The 17,473-nt window shown below is 32.2% G+C and overlaps 3 protein-coding genes and 1 pseudogene across 3 annotated transcripts; all 4 read left to right on the forward strand.

Moving 5' to 3' along the window:
* The first annotated feature begins 1,234 nt into the window (after nucleotides 1–1,234).
* LOC129885538 (probable carboxylesterase 12) lies at nucleotides 1,235–2,932 on the forward strand. The gene is made up of 2 exons (XM_055959840.1): nucleotides 1,235–1,875; nucleotides 2,360–2,932. Exons 1-2 carry the CDS (start codon nucleotides 1,398–1,400, stop codon nucleotides 2,800–2,802), a joined length of 921 nt encoding a protein of 306 aa, XP_055815815.1. The 5' UTR covers nucleotides 1,235–1,397; the 3' UTR covers nucleotides 2,803–2,932.
* Nucleotides 2,933–3,824: 892 nt separating this feature from the next.
* On the forward strand, nucleotides 3,825–4,986 carry LOC129885537 (2-hydroxyisoflavanone dehydratase-like). The gene has a single exon (XM_055959839.1). It carries the CDS (start codon nucleotides 3,926–3,928, stop codon nucleotides 4,874–4,876), a length of 951 nt encoding a protein of 316 aa, XP_055815814.1. The 5' UTR covers nucleotides 3,825–3,925; the 3' UTR covers nucleotides 4,877–4,986.
* Nucleotides 4,987–8,803: 3,817 nt separating this feature from the next.
* LOC129885539 (probable carboxylesterase 7) lies at nucleotides 8,804–10,009 on the forward strand. Its single transcript, XM_055959841.1, has one exon. The coding sequence runs from the start codon at nucleotides 8,915–8,917 to the stop codon at nucleotides 9,857–9,859; it is 945 nt and encodes a 314-aa protein (XP_055815816.1). The 5' UTR covers nucleotides 8,804–8,914; the 3' UTR covers nucleotides 9,860–10,009.
* A 3,057-nt stretch (nucleotides 10,010–13,066) lies between these two features.
* LOC129884516 (probable carboxylesterase 12) lies at nucleotides 13,067–14,275 on the forward strand (annotated as a pseudogene).
* The last annotated feature ends 3,198 nt before the right edge of the window (nucleotides 14,276–17,473 follow it).

Raw genomic sequence — 17,473 nt, forward strand, 5'->3', positions numbered from 1 at the left:
TTGCATTAGACCCCTAAATTTGAGGGGCCTCATTTTTTTTAGGAATAATAAAATTATTTATAGGTATTTTAAAAATAAAATAAAATTGTATCGTCCATTCCAAATTTTAGTTTAATATTCAAAAGTTTCTTTTTTTTTAATTGAATTTCAAACTCAAAATAAAATTAAAATCAGACAAATAAATTGAACCTGAGGTAGTACTATTTGTAAGAAAATATTTTTTTCCTACAAAAAAGAAAGAAACAATTTTGCATCTCAAAATAATTTTTTATGAGATATATTAATGACTTTGTATCTTAAAAAAATACTTTCAATAAAAAAGTACTGAGTATTATTCAAAATTTTGAGGCCTGCAATTCATTTTTGGCTTTAAGCCACCAAAATACTTGAGCCACTGCCTGAACTTCTAGGCTTGTAGCCTATTACTAATACATGTATGAAGGAGACTCAACCATAAGTACTGCCAAACCATTCCAGTGTTAGAATCTCTTTTTGCCTAAAGCTACCACTACGGTTATCTAATAAAGGGATGCGCTTGCCTTTAATGTTATCTTTTTATCATGGAGAGTATATTTGAATTGACTTATTTTAAATATTTTTAATCTAAATAAATTTTAAGTATTTTTATAATATTTGAATAAAATAAAAAAGTTATTTTTAATCATATGATTTTAAGTTAAAACAATAAAAATAACTAATAAGTTAGAAATCATAACTTATGACTTATAAACTTAAAACCAAAAGTGTCAATCCAAACACTCTTAAAAACCTATTTGAATTAATTTATTTTAAGTAGTTTTAAGTCAAAATAACTTTTAATATTTTTTTAAGTATTTAAATAAATTTAGAAAATGCTTAATCAAAAGTCAATCTCATCAGGCTCTAAGTCACAGCATGACAAGTTTTAGTAGCTTTATCAGATAAGGAGTGCATAACTTGGCCTTCAACTAAAAAAATGAAGAAATGTAATTGTGGAAGCGATTTTTTCCCTAACGTGGCTAACCAAACAAACTCAAGTCATAGGCCATAACATAGGGAACCATTTCTCTAACTATTAAAATAATTAATAAATTTATCCTTGCTCAAATACCAAATCGCCTTTATTCTATTTATAAATGATTTTCTATGCATAGAAAGGTATCAGAGATCGCCTTACATTTGGCAGTAGATCCTTTTCTAGAAAAGTTTCAGAGAAGAATTCTAGAAAAGTTATGGGCTTTGCGCCAATAAGGAAGATATTGCGGAGTGTACAATGTGCAGGTAACCTACGCCAGCTTACCCTTCAAACCTTAGGTATAAACACAAAAACGCCTAATTAATTTCACCGTCCAGTTTTTGTCCACATAAAAACCCAGCATCACATTGCATTACTCCATCTCTGTCGTTACTGCAACTTAATGGATTCAAAAGAAATTATTTATGATGTCCCGATGTTTTTTAAGGTCTACAAAGATGGCCGTGTCGAAAAGTATCGAAAACATGATTTTGCCCCTCTTTCCGATAATCCAATTACAGGTGTTCGATCCAAAGATATCGTCATTGTAACGGAGAACAATGTAACGGTACGCCTTTACCTTCCTAAAATCACCCAAAATGATGATCAGAAATTTCCACTCCTTGTGTACTTCCATGGGGGTGGGTTTGTGATCGAATCGGCGTTTTCTACTTACTATGATAGTTATCTTCACTCTCTAGCTGCAGAAACCAATGTACTTGTCGTATCTGTCGAGTACCGATTAGCTCCTGAACACAAAATTCCTGCCTGTTATGATGATTCGTGGGCTGCCGTGAAATGGGTCTCTCAGCAGGCCAATCAACAGGGAACTGAAACATGGCTGAAAAGTCATGCTGACTTCTCCCGAGTTTTCTTGTCAGGTAAATGGCCGGGTTGGATCAAATTGAACGGAGTGAAATGGGTCAAATCAATTATTAGAATTGGTTAAAGTACTGTCAAATTGCGGAATGAACGGATGGTTCCTTATATAAACTTAGTTTTGCTCACGAGCTAGTTTTCAAAATTGAGTTAGCTAACATATTTTTACATTGTCATATCTTTACATCAATAAATGAGTCACTGATTTTTGCTGGATTGGATCAGGATGGACAGATGACAAAGCATAAGTCAACCCACCCAAATTGATCCAATCTTCATACTTTTTTTATGCCTTTTGACAGTAAATATGAAAACTGGTAGTATATTTTTCTTGAATTATTAGTTTAAATCTTCATATTTGTATTTAGGTTGCATTTTGATCAATCAGGTTACCTATTTTGACTCGTTTTGATCCAATAATTTTGAAGTTTAGAAACTTGAGCAGATTGAATGAGTACTGAAAATGTATTGATTTTGTCACTTCAGGTGATAGCGCAGGAGCCAATATTGCTCATAACATGATGATGCGAGCAAGTGTGGATGAAGATAAACTTGGAGATAGCTTAAGGCTTGTTGGAATGGCATTAGTTCATCCCTATTTTGGTAGCAATAACCCAGATAGAATTTGGTCGTATTGTTGCCCGGAAAATCCCAAAACTGATGACCCAAGATTCAATCCAGCAGCACATCCAAGTTTGCTATCGAAGCTTGTTTGTTCCAAGATTCTGATATGCACTGGGGGAAAGGATTTTATAAGGGACAGAGGGTGGACATACTATCAGGCGCTGAAGAAATGTGGATGGAAAGGTGAGGTGGAAATTAAAGAAACAGAAGGGGAAGAACATGTTTTCCATTTGGTTAAGCCAACTTGTGAGAAAGCTAAGGCCTTGATGAAATGGCTGGCCAATTTCTTTCAACAATCAACCTGAATTCTTGCTGTGTAGAATTTCTGTACTATTTTAGTTGTTTCTCTTTTTTCTTTTTTTTGATCGAATAGGTAGCCATATGGACTTGAATTTGAGATTATTGATTTGGATAAAGGTTGATTTGAAGTTGAAATTTTGTTTGGACTTGCAATTGTGGCAGGAGGATGTAGATTAACTGAAACTAACATTTACACTTCACTCGTATACTGACTCCATTTCAAGAAATCATCTTCACTATCATAGTCCTTAACTGGACTCTCCATTTATTGAACATCTGGCTCCACTGCTTCAGCTTATTTTTCCTCAACATGTTCAGACTTTGCTTCTTCCTCCCGTGCAAAATCATTACACAACAAATGGATGAAACAGGAAATCGGAAAGAGTAAAAAAATAAAAAAGAGAAGATAACAATTTCTCGAGGACAACCCTGATAATAGGCTACTCAAACTAGTTAGGCCACATTCACCCTTTCTCCGGCCAGTTAATAACACAAAAATTGACAAAAAGGGTTTGCTTGGATGATAAACAGTCTTCAACTCCAACTTGAGGTTGTGGGTTCGAGTCACCAAGAAAGCATAAAGGTAGAAGCTCCTTGACAAGGGTTTAAGAAAACAAGAATTCTGATAAAAACATGTGCATCAGTTTGTTAATACCAATGCAAGAGTGATGTAGTGATTTTTTTGCCAAAAACATCCTTTAAATATACCTAAAACTTAATGTACCTCCTTCAACTAACCTATTGAACAAAAATGATGTATTCAAAGCTCAGCAAATTTCATCCTAGTGAAACACCTCCCTTCAGTGACTGATTATATAGGTTTAAACGTGTGTTTATTACACTTTAAATAATTTCGATGGAATAAGATTCATGTATATTTATCATATATTTCTGAAATTTCGATCATAATTGAAGGAGTACTAATAGATTATCCCTAAAATATACCTACACTTTACTCTCTTCATAATCTAATTTTATGAAATTACTTATGTGATTGTGGTTGGTCGTTGGTCGTTGGTCAGCCAAAACTATGAATTTACCAATTAACAAATTCTTGCTATTAAAAGTAGATCTCACAGCACTTGTGTATAGTAACACCAACCTTATCTTGTAACTGAGCTTTTAGCAATGGCGGAAATAGTACATGATCTTTTCCCACTGATGAGAGTTTACAAAGATGGTCGAATCGAGAGGCTGATGGGCGAAGGTTTTGTCCCACCTGAATCGGATCCTGAAACCGGAGTACAAGTCAAAGACGTTGAAATTGATCCACAAATTAACCTATCGGCAAGACTTTACCTGCCCAAAAATGTCGACTCAGTTCAGAAAACCCCACTTTTCGTCTACTTTCACGGCGGCGCCTTTGTAATCGAATCTGCTTCTTCACCTACATATCACAAGCATCTTAGCATGGTAGCAGCTGAAGCAAAAGTCGTCATCGTCTCTGTTAACTACAGGTTAGCTCCTGAGTACCCGTTACCCATAGCTTATGAAGATTCATGGGTAGCTCTCAAATGGATCGCTTCACATGCTAATGGTGATGGTGATGGTCATGAGCCATGGATAAAAGACCATGCCGATTTCAATCGCGTCTATTTTGGGGGAGATAGTGCGGGTGGTAACATCGCACACCATATGGCAATTCGGATCGGGTTGGAAAAGTTGGAAGGTGTGAAACTTGTTGGGATTTACCTTGCCTGTCCATATTTCTGGGGGAAGGAGCTGATTGACGGTGAGGAAGAATACTTGATTGCCAAGGATTTCATTGACAAGCTATGGTTGTTTGCGAATCCCAATAGATCCAGATTGGATGACCCGTTGATTAACCCGGAAAAGGATCCGAACTTGTGTAGCTTAGGGTGTGAGAAAGTACTTGTGTATTTGGCCGGAAAAGATCCGTTGAGATTCAGAGGATTTTCCTATAAGGAGGCATTGGAGAAGAGTGGATGGCCGGGAACGGTGGAGGTTATGGAGATTAAAGATGAGGAACATGTGTTTCATCTCTTTGCTCCACAAGCTGAAAATGCCATCGCCATGTTGAAAAAATTGGTATCTTTCCTTAATCAAGGAGATGTCTAATCATGGAATTGAGTACTATTTTTATGAATGAATTGGATGTAACTGTTAAAGATTTTCTCTTTATTGAATTAAAGTTCATCATCAATAAATATTTAATTATTTAGAAAGATCTTGCGGTAGCACATTACACTTTGTTATCTGAATAATCTGCCTATGAAAGGAGAAAACGAGGGTGAATAATGTAATGTGGGTTAGAGAGTTGTAAATAGAGGAACAACTCCATTCTACCAGCATCTCGGATTTAATTCTTCCAAGTATCTTGTTTGTTGATCGGTGCTAAATTAAAGTTATATCAAATGTATAAAAATGTCTTTTAATCTTGTGATACGAAAGATGTCACGTAGAAAAATGTTACCAAAAAAAGAAAAAGATCACTTTTTAAAAAAAAAATTAAAAAAAATAGGAGGTCATTCTTTTTTTAATCTAGTAATAACTTTTTTAGCATATCAAATCATTTTCAGTGACATAGCTTGCTCACGTATACGGTATATCCACAACTTTGCTTGGTGAAAATTATCATACATTTACTAATTGTATGATTTTTATTGATATAAAAGTCTATGTTGTGTAATTTTATTAATACTAAATAAAATTTAATGATTTTGCTAAATACATTTCCAAATTTGAGTGACCTTGTCAAATATTAACTCAGAAAAAATAAGATTCACCTACCTCAACAACTTCGAACACACTTCATTTCACTTCAACTCCGTAATCCCCATTACAGTTCCTACTTTTACCCCTTATAATATTTTGTTTAGTTTATATACAAAATATTTAAGATAATAATTTTTACTTACTTATCAAATAAAAACACACTTATTTTTTTAGAAAACAGTTTCTTTCATACAGAACACACTCTTAATAAGAGTATTAATTATATATTATCTTCGCCAAACAATGCAATTGTGATGGCGATTTTTTTCCCTTGCGTGGTCAGCCAAACAACCTCGAGTAAATGAAAAGACTAATACATAGTTACATACATTGCCCATAGGCCATAACATATGGAATTCATTTCTTTAATTATTAATTAAATAAATAAAACAAATAGCATAATCTACACATGGCAGTAGCTAGATCCTTGTGTTTCAGCCAAGCTTAGATTGTTGGGGAACAATTAAAATAACACAATAATAATATAACTTATATTTAGCAAAATAATAAACTGAAAATTAGATAGAAATCACTACAATAATAATTATCAATAATACATATAAATAATACATGAGTCGTGATGGGCACTGTCCTAATAAACTATTTCAATGATATAAAATGTTTCTCCAAAATTAAACAAACCTTTCCTATTTAAAAAAGGATACAAAAATCAGCAAATTAATTAACATCAACAAATTATTAGTGGATAAAATAAAGCCAACAGAAAACAAGATAATTAAATTAGAATTGCATAAAAGGAAAAGAAGAAGAACGCAGGGAGAGTGGGATAGAGAGACAACAAAACAAGTATATAACTTATTTTTGTTGTTGAAAGAACAAGTCTTTTACAGAGAAATGACTTCAATAAAAAATAAGCCAAAGTGTCTTGACAATTGTCCTCAAAGGAGTGCCAGCACTTCTCTCTATTGCTATGCTTTCCACGTAATTGGAGAAGCTTTTCCAATACACTGTTTAAACAATCTTTTGAAATAAAATATTTTATTTACAATCTCCCACATATTTCAAAAGATTTTATATATAAAAAGAATATAACTTGCTGGACTTGTATGGACAAAATGCAATAAATTTAATGCTTTTTGGATTATGAATCAAACTTAGATCGATAAAATTTAATTTATAAAATTATTGGTGAAATATAATATTTCTATGAACCAATAATATTTATCGTAAGTCAGAGACTTTATCATTCAATCACATTTTGACCTCAGTAATTTTGCTGTTCAACGCGGTTTTGCGCCAATAAGTCATGTGTGGGTCTGGTTATTCATGAGAGCTCTAGAGACTAGGCCAAAGTCTTAGGAGCGACCACACTCCATTTCTCATATAGGTGAATTCTTCAAGTGTATACTGCTTTAAATACACTATTTTTAATTAAGGACTATGAATTCATTAAGAGTTAATAACTCACCCCTCATAATTAGTAGCAGTTTAAGCACTCTCAGTTAGTGCGCAATGTCAATATTGACTTGTTATTATCCATATGAACCTACTTCAACATATAATTCCCGTCTCAATAATTTTTCAGGAAAAAGATTTTTAAAAATTTTAAGATAATGATTAAAAAAAAAGTAGAGATTCACTTATTTCTGAGACAACAAACTTCTTTAAGTGATGAAAAAGAATAGACATAAAACATAAACCTATTATTGTACTTGATTTTAAGTATTATTTGTATTTTGGTGTATACAAATAAAATCTTAAATTATCATAAAATTGAACATGTAAATATATCTACCCTACCTTGTCCGTGCACAGAACCGTCGATGTGGCGTGATCGTGTCCGTCTGTTTTAACCTAGTTTTTAGTAGTGTTAAGTTGTAGAGATAATAGAACTTGCCTTGGTCGTGACTCGTGACGTATGGGCTCCGCCACTTGAATTGTTTGTATATATGGTCATGAATCATTATCTTAGAGGGGAAAAAGATCAGATGTGGACGTATATGAATAAGAATAAGAAAATCAGTGAGGACGAAAATAGATTTTTTTTAAAAAAAAATAAATAAATTGTCCAATCTAGTATTCGATAAGCCTGATTATTTTGAATTTACGCCGTGTAGCTGAGGAAAAGCCCTCCCTATCAGTGGCGGAGCCACATGCACTTGACGGGTGTCAATCGATATTTCTTCGTCGAAAAATTATATTATTTAGCTAATTAAAAATATTTCTTTATGTATATATATTATATATTGACACCTCTTGACTTCTACACAATTTTACTTTTTAAAATTTTGACTCTCTTTAATCGAAACTTTGGATCCGTCTCTACTCCCTACCAAGAAAATTTCAAACACGGAGCTCAAATTCGAGACTTGTGATTAAGGAAGGAAATCTCTATACTTTGAAAACATTATTATAGATGTTGAGTTAAAATAGAATGATGTCCTTAATTTTTAATTACTCCTATATTTTATAAAATATTTCTAATTATTTATAGTGTACTGTTTCTAAATGTTCAAAATTTATTTTAATAAAATATCTAATCAACGTTGAGTGATAATGGAAGAAATGATTACCCGTGTTACATTCATTTGTAACTTGCTAATTAATCTTTGCGTGTTAACGTTCCTCTCTTTCTTTTGTTATGTTGAGGTGGCATGAGTGGGCGTACACACTTTTTAGATTGAATATGAAAATTTTAATTCTGAGTTTTTGATATTTGCATCAAAGAAATGATAATTCAAATTCAATTCAAGTAAGCTAGGATTCAATTGAAGATTTTAGGATTTATTTAAAATTAATCAGTTTTGATTAAATTTTCAATTTTGAATTTTTAAGCCTAAAGCAAATCGTAATAATTAATAACTTCAATTCACCTAGTAATTTGTTAATTAAAATGTATAACTTTCTATAATTGGATTAAAATCACTCTGTCACTCATATCGTGGATTAAATTTTACTTACGCATTGGCAATTTTTCATTTTTCAACTAGCTTAGTAAAAAGAAAAACAAAACAAAAAAACAACAACATGATATTAGAAATGACAATAGAATTATTTTACGTTAATCAATGAAATCATATATATTGCTATTCGATAGCAAATATGATATACTTGCTTGGACAATAAAATATTTATTTATTGGACTTTTAAAAATTAAACTTATTAACATTGGAGGTATATGATATAAGCCAAAAAGTTTTAGAATTTTCGAATATTCAATTCAAAATTCATAAAATTTTAAAAGCCCAAATTAAATAGTTAAAAAGTTGGTTGGCTAAACTAAGACGACCTGGAGACAAATAATTAGACAAAAGAACCCAATTTGTTTTACCAATTTCCAAATTATGGCTCTTAAAAGTGGCAGTCACAACACTTTGTGTATAATAACACCAACCTTGCCTTTCAACTGAGCTTTTAGCAATGGCGGAAATAGTACATGACTTTTTCCCATTGATGAGAGTTTACAAAGATGGTCGAATCGAAAGGCTGACGGGCGAAGGTTTTGTCCCACCTGAATCGGATCCTGAAACCGGACTACAAATCAAAGACGTTCAAATTGATCCACAAATTAACCTATCAGCAAGACTTTACCTGCCCAAAAATGTCGATCCAGTTCAGAAAATTCCCCTTTTCGTCTACTTTCACGGCGGCGGCTTTGTAATCGAATCTGCTTCTTCACCTTCATATCACAAGCATCTTAGCATGGTAGCAGCTGAAGCAAAAGTCGTCATCGTCTCTGTTAACTACAGGTTAGCTCCTGAGTACCCGTTACCCATAGCTTATGAAGATTCATGGGTAGCTCTCAAATGGGTCACTTCACATGCTGAAGGTGATGGTCATGAGCCATGGCTAAAAGACCATGCCGATTTCAATCGCGTCTATTTAGGGGGAGATAGCGCGGGTGGTAACATCGCACACCATATAGCAATTCAGATCGGGTTGGAAAAGTTGGAAGGTGTGAAACTTGTTGGGATTTTCCTTGCCTGTCCATTTTTCTGGGGGGAGACTCTGATTGATGGTGAGGGAGGAAACCTGGGTGCCAAGGATTACGTTGAGAAGCTATGGTTGTTTGTGAATCCGAATAGCTCCGGATTAGATGACCCGTTGATAAACCCGGAAAAGGATCCGAAATTGTGTAGCTTAGGGTGTGAGAAAGTACTTGTGTATGTCGCAGGAAATGATCCATTGAGATTCAGGGGATTTTACTATAAGGAGGCGTTGGAGAACAGTGGGTGGCCGGGAACGGTGGAGGTTATGGAGGTTAAAGATGAGGCACATGTGTTTCACCTGTTTGCTCCACAAGCTGAAAATGCCATGGCCATCTTAAAAAAATTGATCTCTTTCCTTAATCAGTCCAAGACCTAAGTCTAATCATGGAATTGAGTACTATTTCTTTTATGAATAAATTGGATGTAATAATTGTTAATGTACCCAACAAAAAAAAATTGGATGTAATTGTTACAGATTTTCTCATGGAGAAATCTTTTTCATAATATATTTCTTTTTATTTCTCAATCTTCGGAGAATGTATCCTTTTGAAGATTGATTTTTTTCTTTTTGTATCGACAAGGGAAACCTATTAAACCTACCCTTTCAATTCGCATTCGGTAAAACTTTCGTTGTTCTTAAATCTTACGTAATAGCTAAATCAACGTTTGTTTATAAAATTTGTATAATATTTAATCTACAAATTTATTTCTAGAGTGAGTTCATTCTCTAATGTTTCAAATTTACTTCTACAAAAATGTCTACAATGACAATGTTGGTTCGTTTTTCGGTAATATTTATCAAAAAATACATACTTAATGTGAAAAGATTATACTTCCTCAGTCTCATTTTATATGACATTTTTTGACTTGACATGGTGTTTAAGAAAAAATAAGACTTTTAAAATTTGTGATCTAAAACAATCATTGAATATTTGTGTAGCTAAGAATCATGTCATTAAGAGTAAAAAGAGAATTTTAAAATTAAATTATTTTTAATTATAACAAAATGACATGTTTTTGGAGACGACTAAAAAGAAAAAAGTGTTATATAGAATGGGACAATGGTATACGTATTATGTAGAATGATTATATTAAAGAATAGTTACATGAAAATTCGTGTTCAATTTTTCATTTTATTAAATTAAAGTACGATCAATAAATGTTAAATTATTTAGAAAGATCATGAGGTATCGTATTACACTTTGTTATTAACTTTTGCTTATTTGATAGAATTGTACAAGAATTGAATTATTTTTTATAGTTTTCATAATTTATGATATTTCCATGTTTATGAGATACTACTTTAGAAATTCAAATTGTAAATCCAAACACAACTTCAACTACAAATCAACTTGGTCTCAAATAACTGATGACAAATCATGTCCAAACATAACATAATAATCCCTAGGGTAATTACCTTAATACCCTTTCATTTAACCAAGCATGTATAATCATCATTCATCCCAATAGCTAAAATGAGCAAGGATTGTGTCGACTTTAGGCATCCATCTAAGCAGGGGATACTGCTGCGATAAATGTTGCATGATATCACTCTTTATATGAGTGAAATAACATATTTGAATTCACTTAATATCCTTACTTGTTATTAAATTAATTTTTGAAATTATTTTTGCAAGAGGAAAAATAAAAAAGCCAGTGTGAGTGTGTTGGCAGAATATATGCCAAAAAATATAAGAGGAAAAGTTGTTGCGCACATAATTTCATTAAAGTTTGACTCGAATATCATATAAAAAAATATGAGTAACTCATCTAAATTTTTAAAAAATATATAGAATAACCATGATTGCTTAAAACCCTTTTAGAAATTATTTCAAGATTGGCGTAGCAATTATAACATCGCTAGTATTTGAAAGTATTTAATCATCTAACTCAATCTTAAAATAATGAATAAGATATTATAAAACGATCTAAAATCCATACGAAAATCTTCATAATTGATGAGAGACCGGCATAATTGTTGGATTATGAAATAGTAATATTAAATTATGTTAATGATTATGGCTATTTAGCGGAGAAAGTGGTCATAATTCATATCAAGCCACTTTTTCATGAGGTAGAAAAACGATCATTATTTCTTGAAATCGTCAATCTATATTCTCATAACTTATTACTCCATTATCTTTTAATGGGATATGATAAATGTTGTAGTGTGAATGAAATTATGAGATTAGTATTAAAGAAGAGAGTTTTATTTGTTGAAATGAATGCTGTTCTTTTTTTGGAGTTTAGGGACTCAATAGTTTGCTCAGATTTGGGATGAACAAGTTATTGCACAAATATTAAATGCAATGGCCATAAAAACTATTCCCTCTTCTTATTTACTTGTCAAATATTTGTTAATTTGATTTTCTTTTTTACTTGTCAATTTTGACAAATCAAGAAAGGATATTTTTTTCTTCCTATTATACCTTTAATTTATTAATATTGAGTTAATATCTTTGAAAAATATAGTGAATAAATATGTTTAAAACTCTATCAATTAATAGGGATAAAATGATAAACTCAATACACCAATTATATTTTCTTAATAGATATGCCAAGTTAAAATTTGACAATTAAAAAAAATGAAGGGAGTATCAAAATTAAATTAGTTACTTTAAGTAAACACTTTGACCTCAAACTCCTAGCTTTTTGGCTTTCATATAAAAGGGAAAAAAGATATTTGGACATTCGATTCAAAATCCATCAATTTAAAGAATATAATCTATAAAAATCCAAAGCAATTTTTTTTGTGAGAAAATTACTAAAATGATCCTTAATGTTATGAGTAATGTTTTATTTTAGTCTTTTATATATTTTATTTGATTAAAATAATTCATATTGTGTAGCAAATGTGTTTATTTTGATCCTTATTTCATTTCACTTGATTGAAATAATCCTTAATATATAACATAAAGTATTTGTTTTGTTTTTTTACTTCAAACCTAATAGATTTATTCCAAAAAATGGTAAATTTAATCGTAGACTTTACGTGGCTAACAAACAACCATTGTTTTTTTCTTCGTTAGCTCCAATGAAAGGCTACATGAAATCTAATAGATTTATTCCAAAAAAATGGTAAATTTAATCGTAGACTTTACGTGGCTAACAAACAACCATTGTTGTTTTCTTCGTTAGCTCCAATGAAAGGCTACATGAAATCTAATAGATTTATTCCAAAAAAATGGTAAATTTAATCGTAGACTTTACGTGGCTAACAAACAACCATTGTTGTTTTCTTCGTTAGCTCCAATGAAAGGCTACATGAAATCTAACAACGTTGCCTTTATTTCCTCTAACAAAAAAATGGTGAATTTTATTAGTCATGTAGCGTTTATAGTTAAATTTAACACTTTCTAAAGAAAAATATGTTAGGTGTAAGGTACAAGATCAAAATAAACACCTTGTGTTATACTTTGAGGACCATTTCAATCAATTGAACTATATTAAGAACCAAAATGAATATTTTTGTTATACACTAAGAACCATTTTAATTAAGTGAAATATATTAAAGATCAAAATAAATCATTACCCATGCATAAGGACCGTTTTGGTCATTTTCTCAATTTTTGGTTATAGAAGTAGTTGTCACAGCACTTGTGTATAGTATACCAACTTATCTTGCGACTTAGCTTTTGGCTATGGCGGAAATAGTACATGACTTTTTCCCATTGATGAAAGTTTACAAAGAATGACGGATCGAGAGGCTGATGGGCGAAGGTTTTGACCCACCTGAATCGGATCCTGAAACCGGACTACAAATCAAAGACGTTCAAATTGATCCAAAAGTTAACCTATCAGCAAGACTTTACCTGCCCAAAAATGTCGACCCTGTCCAGAAAATTCCCCTTTTCGTCTACTTTCACGGCGGAGGCTTTGTTATCGAATCTGCTTTTTCACCTACATTTCACAAATATCTTAGCATGGTAGCAGCTGAAGCAAAAGTTGCCATCGTCTCTGTTAACTACAGGTTAGCTCCTGAGTACCCGTTACCCATAGCTTATGATGATTCATGAGTAGCTTTCAAATGGGTCACTTCACATGCTAATGGTGATGGTGATGAGCCATGGCTAAAAGATAATGCCGATTTCAATCGCGTCTATTTAGGGGGAGATAGCGCGGGTGGTAACATCGCATACCATATAGCAGTTCGGGTCGGGTCGGAAAAGTTGGAGGGTGGTGTGAAACTTGATGGGATTTTCCTTACCCGTCCATCTTTCTGGGGAAAGGATCCGATTGTCGGTGAGGGAGAAAACTTGCGTGCCAAGGATTTCGTTGAGAACCTATGGCTGTCTGCGAATCCCAATAGCTCCGGATTAGATGACCCGAAAAAGAATCCGATTGACGGTGAGGGAGAAAACTTGGGTGCCAAGGATTTGTTTGAGAAGCTATGGTGTTTGTGTATCCCAATAGCTCCGGATTAGATGACCCGTTGATAAACCCGGAAAAGGATCCGAAATCGTATAGCTTAGGGTGTGAGAAAGTACTTGTGTATGTCGCCCGAAATGATCCGTTGAGATTCAGGGGATTTTACTGTAAGGAGGCGTTGGAGAAAAGTGGATGGCGGGGGACGGTGGAGGTTAAAGATGAGGCACATGTGTTTCACCTGTTTGCTCCACAAGCTGAAAATGCCATCGCCATGTTGAAAAAGTTGGCCTCTTTCCTTAATCAGTCCCATGCCTAATCTAGGAGAAGCCTAATAATGGAAATTTTCATTTTTAATCTTGCTAAAGTATGTCTTGGAAATTCTACAATAAGGCAGCTGTTGCCAAAGTAGGACAATAAAGATTAGCAAGGCTTGCAAAAATGAATTGAGTACTGTTTTTATGAATCAATTGGACGTAATTGTGTTTCTATTTTTTACCATCTAAGCATCTAACTCAAAATGTTATAGTGATAGATAAAATATCTTGGAACGATCTAAAAGTCATACGAAAATCTTCACAACTGATGAGAGACGAGCATAATTATTGAATTACAAAATAAAAATATTAAATTATGTTAATGATCATTGCTATTTAGAGAAAAGAAAGTGGTCATAAATACTACCTAAGCTACTCTTTCGATAAAGAAAGTGATCATAATTCCTTGACAAGGATGGCACTAGAGTGGGTTCAACGATGCCTTGGCCCGCTAAGATTTTAACTCACCCTATCTCGTCCGATTTAATATTTTTTTTTAAAAATTGTCTCACCCCACCCTTCTCCTCTAAGACTCGCCCTGCCTTATTAGACAAGAAGTTTTTAATTTTTTAGAGTCTAGTATGTTGGCTCATTTGACAGTAAGTTTCCTGTTTTTTCCTTCCCTTTTCTTACTATTATTATTTTAATATATTTCTTATTAAAAAGTTGAAACTGAATTCTTGTTTGATTTTTTCACACTAAACTAGATTAGGATGAACATCAATTAGTAGTCAGTGGTAAACATGTTAGTAACGAGCAAGGCAGGGAACTAAGCATGAGAACTACTAAACATTCAGCTATGTTTTTTTATAAAAAAATTTATATTACTACATCATAGTTTACATTTAATTATTGTTATTTGAAGAGAAAGTATTTTATGGCTCATTTCTACATATTCTTGCAGGAAGCTAACATATAAGAATACAGACAACAAATTGACTTCTAACGTCTAAAGAAAATTGTCTACTTTATTTTATGAGTTATTGTTAAAAAAAAAAAAAATTGGATTCGTTACACCTCCTCCTCCCCCATAAAATTATTTCACATAATGAGTTTTGCTCTCCCCTATTCCGTCACCCTATTTAAGTACTCCCCTGTCCTACCCCGTTAACGCTTTGCCTTGTCCTGTCCTGTCCCGTCTCGTTCCGTTCCACCCTATTATCATCCCCATTCCTTAGAATCGTCAATCTATATTCTCATGACTTATGGCTCCATGATCTTTCAATTGGATGTGAAACATATTATAGACTGAATGAAAATGTGAGGTTAATATTGAGGAAATAGAGTTTTGAGACTCAATAACTTATTTAGAGCTACTTCGAGTCATATAATATTGTTGAGTTGTTGTACCACGGAGAAGACAAGTGAAGAGGACTAATATTGGACAAGTGAAGATTTTACATTAGTGGTTTGAATATCCTTAATAAAAGCGAAATATTTACGATCCAGTCTAACTATGCATTTTATTTTTCAACTGTAATTGTATTTCCTTACCGACAATAACATTCTCCCATTTTATAATCTACTGATCTCTGGGCACGTGCATTACACATGTGTCCATTTAAATAATTATAGATTCGTCAGAACAATTAAAATTTTACAAAAACATGCTTGTTGATTAATTAGAAAACTATGACTCTATTATTAGGATTATATCATAGAAAAAATGATCATTTATACAATAACAAATTCTTCAGAAATATTAATTCAAACATATCCCAAAATTGTAGTCTACCTTAGACAGTTACGCCAACATATTATTCAAATTTGACAATTAATTAATTCACTAAAAATACAAGGAAGAATTATCATAATATATATAACAAAACTCAAACGAAAATTAACATGAAAATAAGTAATAAATAAACTGTGACTCATTCTTTCATAGGTCTATTGTACGCCCATCTAATGATCAATAACAATTACAAACATTTTAGAATCTTTTTGTGCCATCATACCTTTTCATGCAAGAATTTAGAGAAGATCAAGAAATTTTCCATTGAAAGAAAGAAAAGGTTAGCATGAACTCCTAAATATTTGTACTCAATACACTTTCCAGATTTGGAGATTATATTCTTCGACACAGTGAAAATAAATACGACAATTGTCGTGTCCCAACTGGAATATATTTACAAAATTTGGTACCGCTTTGTTGTTGTGATGCCTTGAAATGATATATCTCTGTATTCTCGTTCTTTTGAGTGCTCTTGATATGTGTCGTGATTTCCCATTTTTCTCTCATAAATATCCGTGCATTTTTTCAATCAATGGGGAAGATGAAGTAATTAAGGTTAATTGAGAAGGCTATAACAACGGATGAAAGGTCAAACAATGATCTTTTCATTGACCTTATTAATTGCAATTGAATGTAAGTTCATTCTTCTCGTTTGGGGCGTGCAAAAATCGAATAGAAAAAAAATGTTATTGGGTTATGGTTACTGGATTAACGAATTTTTAATAGTTTTATAAAAAAAGTTATCGGGTTATTGGTTCGATATTGATTTTTTAATATTGGGTAGATCAGTAAAATTCATTAAGATAATATTAATTTATTACTTTACCCTATATAAATTAAATATTAGTATCAGTACTTTATTGGTTACTATTTTTGTTCTTTAACCTTCAATTCACGTTATTGTCCTAATTCTTTTATTTGTGTTGCGCTAATATAGTTTTTGTCATGTTAGTTACTATTGTTCCTATTTTATGAACATTCTCTAAAGTTACATTATTGTCTTGTCGCACCAAATTGTTGGAGAAATCATATAATTATATTAGGAGCATTTTTTTGTTGGTTAAATTGAAAATCAAACTAGGACCAAAAATCGATAAATTGATAAAAAATATCTTATTCGATTAGTTATTGGTTTACTGTGTTTAAAATCCAAAAACTGATAAATTGAACCCATAATGCATAGAACGGAACCAACCGATGCATTCCCCTACTTTTGATAATTGGAGTGTACGTTTTTTTCTTCTTACAAACACATATATTGAAATAGTGTTGTAGTAAAAAAATAAAATAGTTTTCAAGGGCATTTTTGTAATCTACTTTTAAGTTAAGATTTTTTCCACTTTTAATATAATATGATGATATGATTACTGGATTGAACATTTTTTTCTTTCCTTTTTTGCCATTTTTTGAAATAAAGATATATTAAACTCAACATGCTAATGTGTAGGTTGTAACAATGTTAGTGGCTTGATAAATGGATTTGAAAAAAAGCCTGAGGAAGGTGGAGAAGCCCAAAGAGATGGACATGGGTTGATTTGATAAGGAGAAGCCTAGAATGATAAAATACAAGAGA

This window comes from Solanum dulcamara, chromosome 4 (genome assembly GCF_947179165.1).
Source record: "Solanum dulcamara chromosome 4, daSolDulc1.2, whole genome shotgun sequence".
Taxonomy (NCBI): domain Eukaryota; kingdom Viridiplantae; phylum Streptophyta; class Magnoliopsida; order Solanales; family Solanaceae; genus Solanum; species Solanum dulcamara.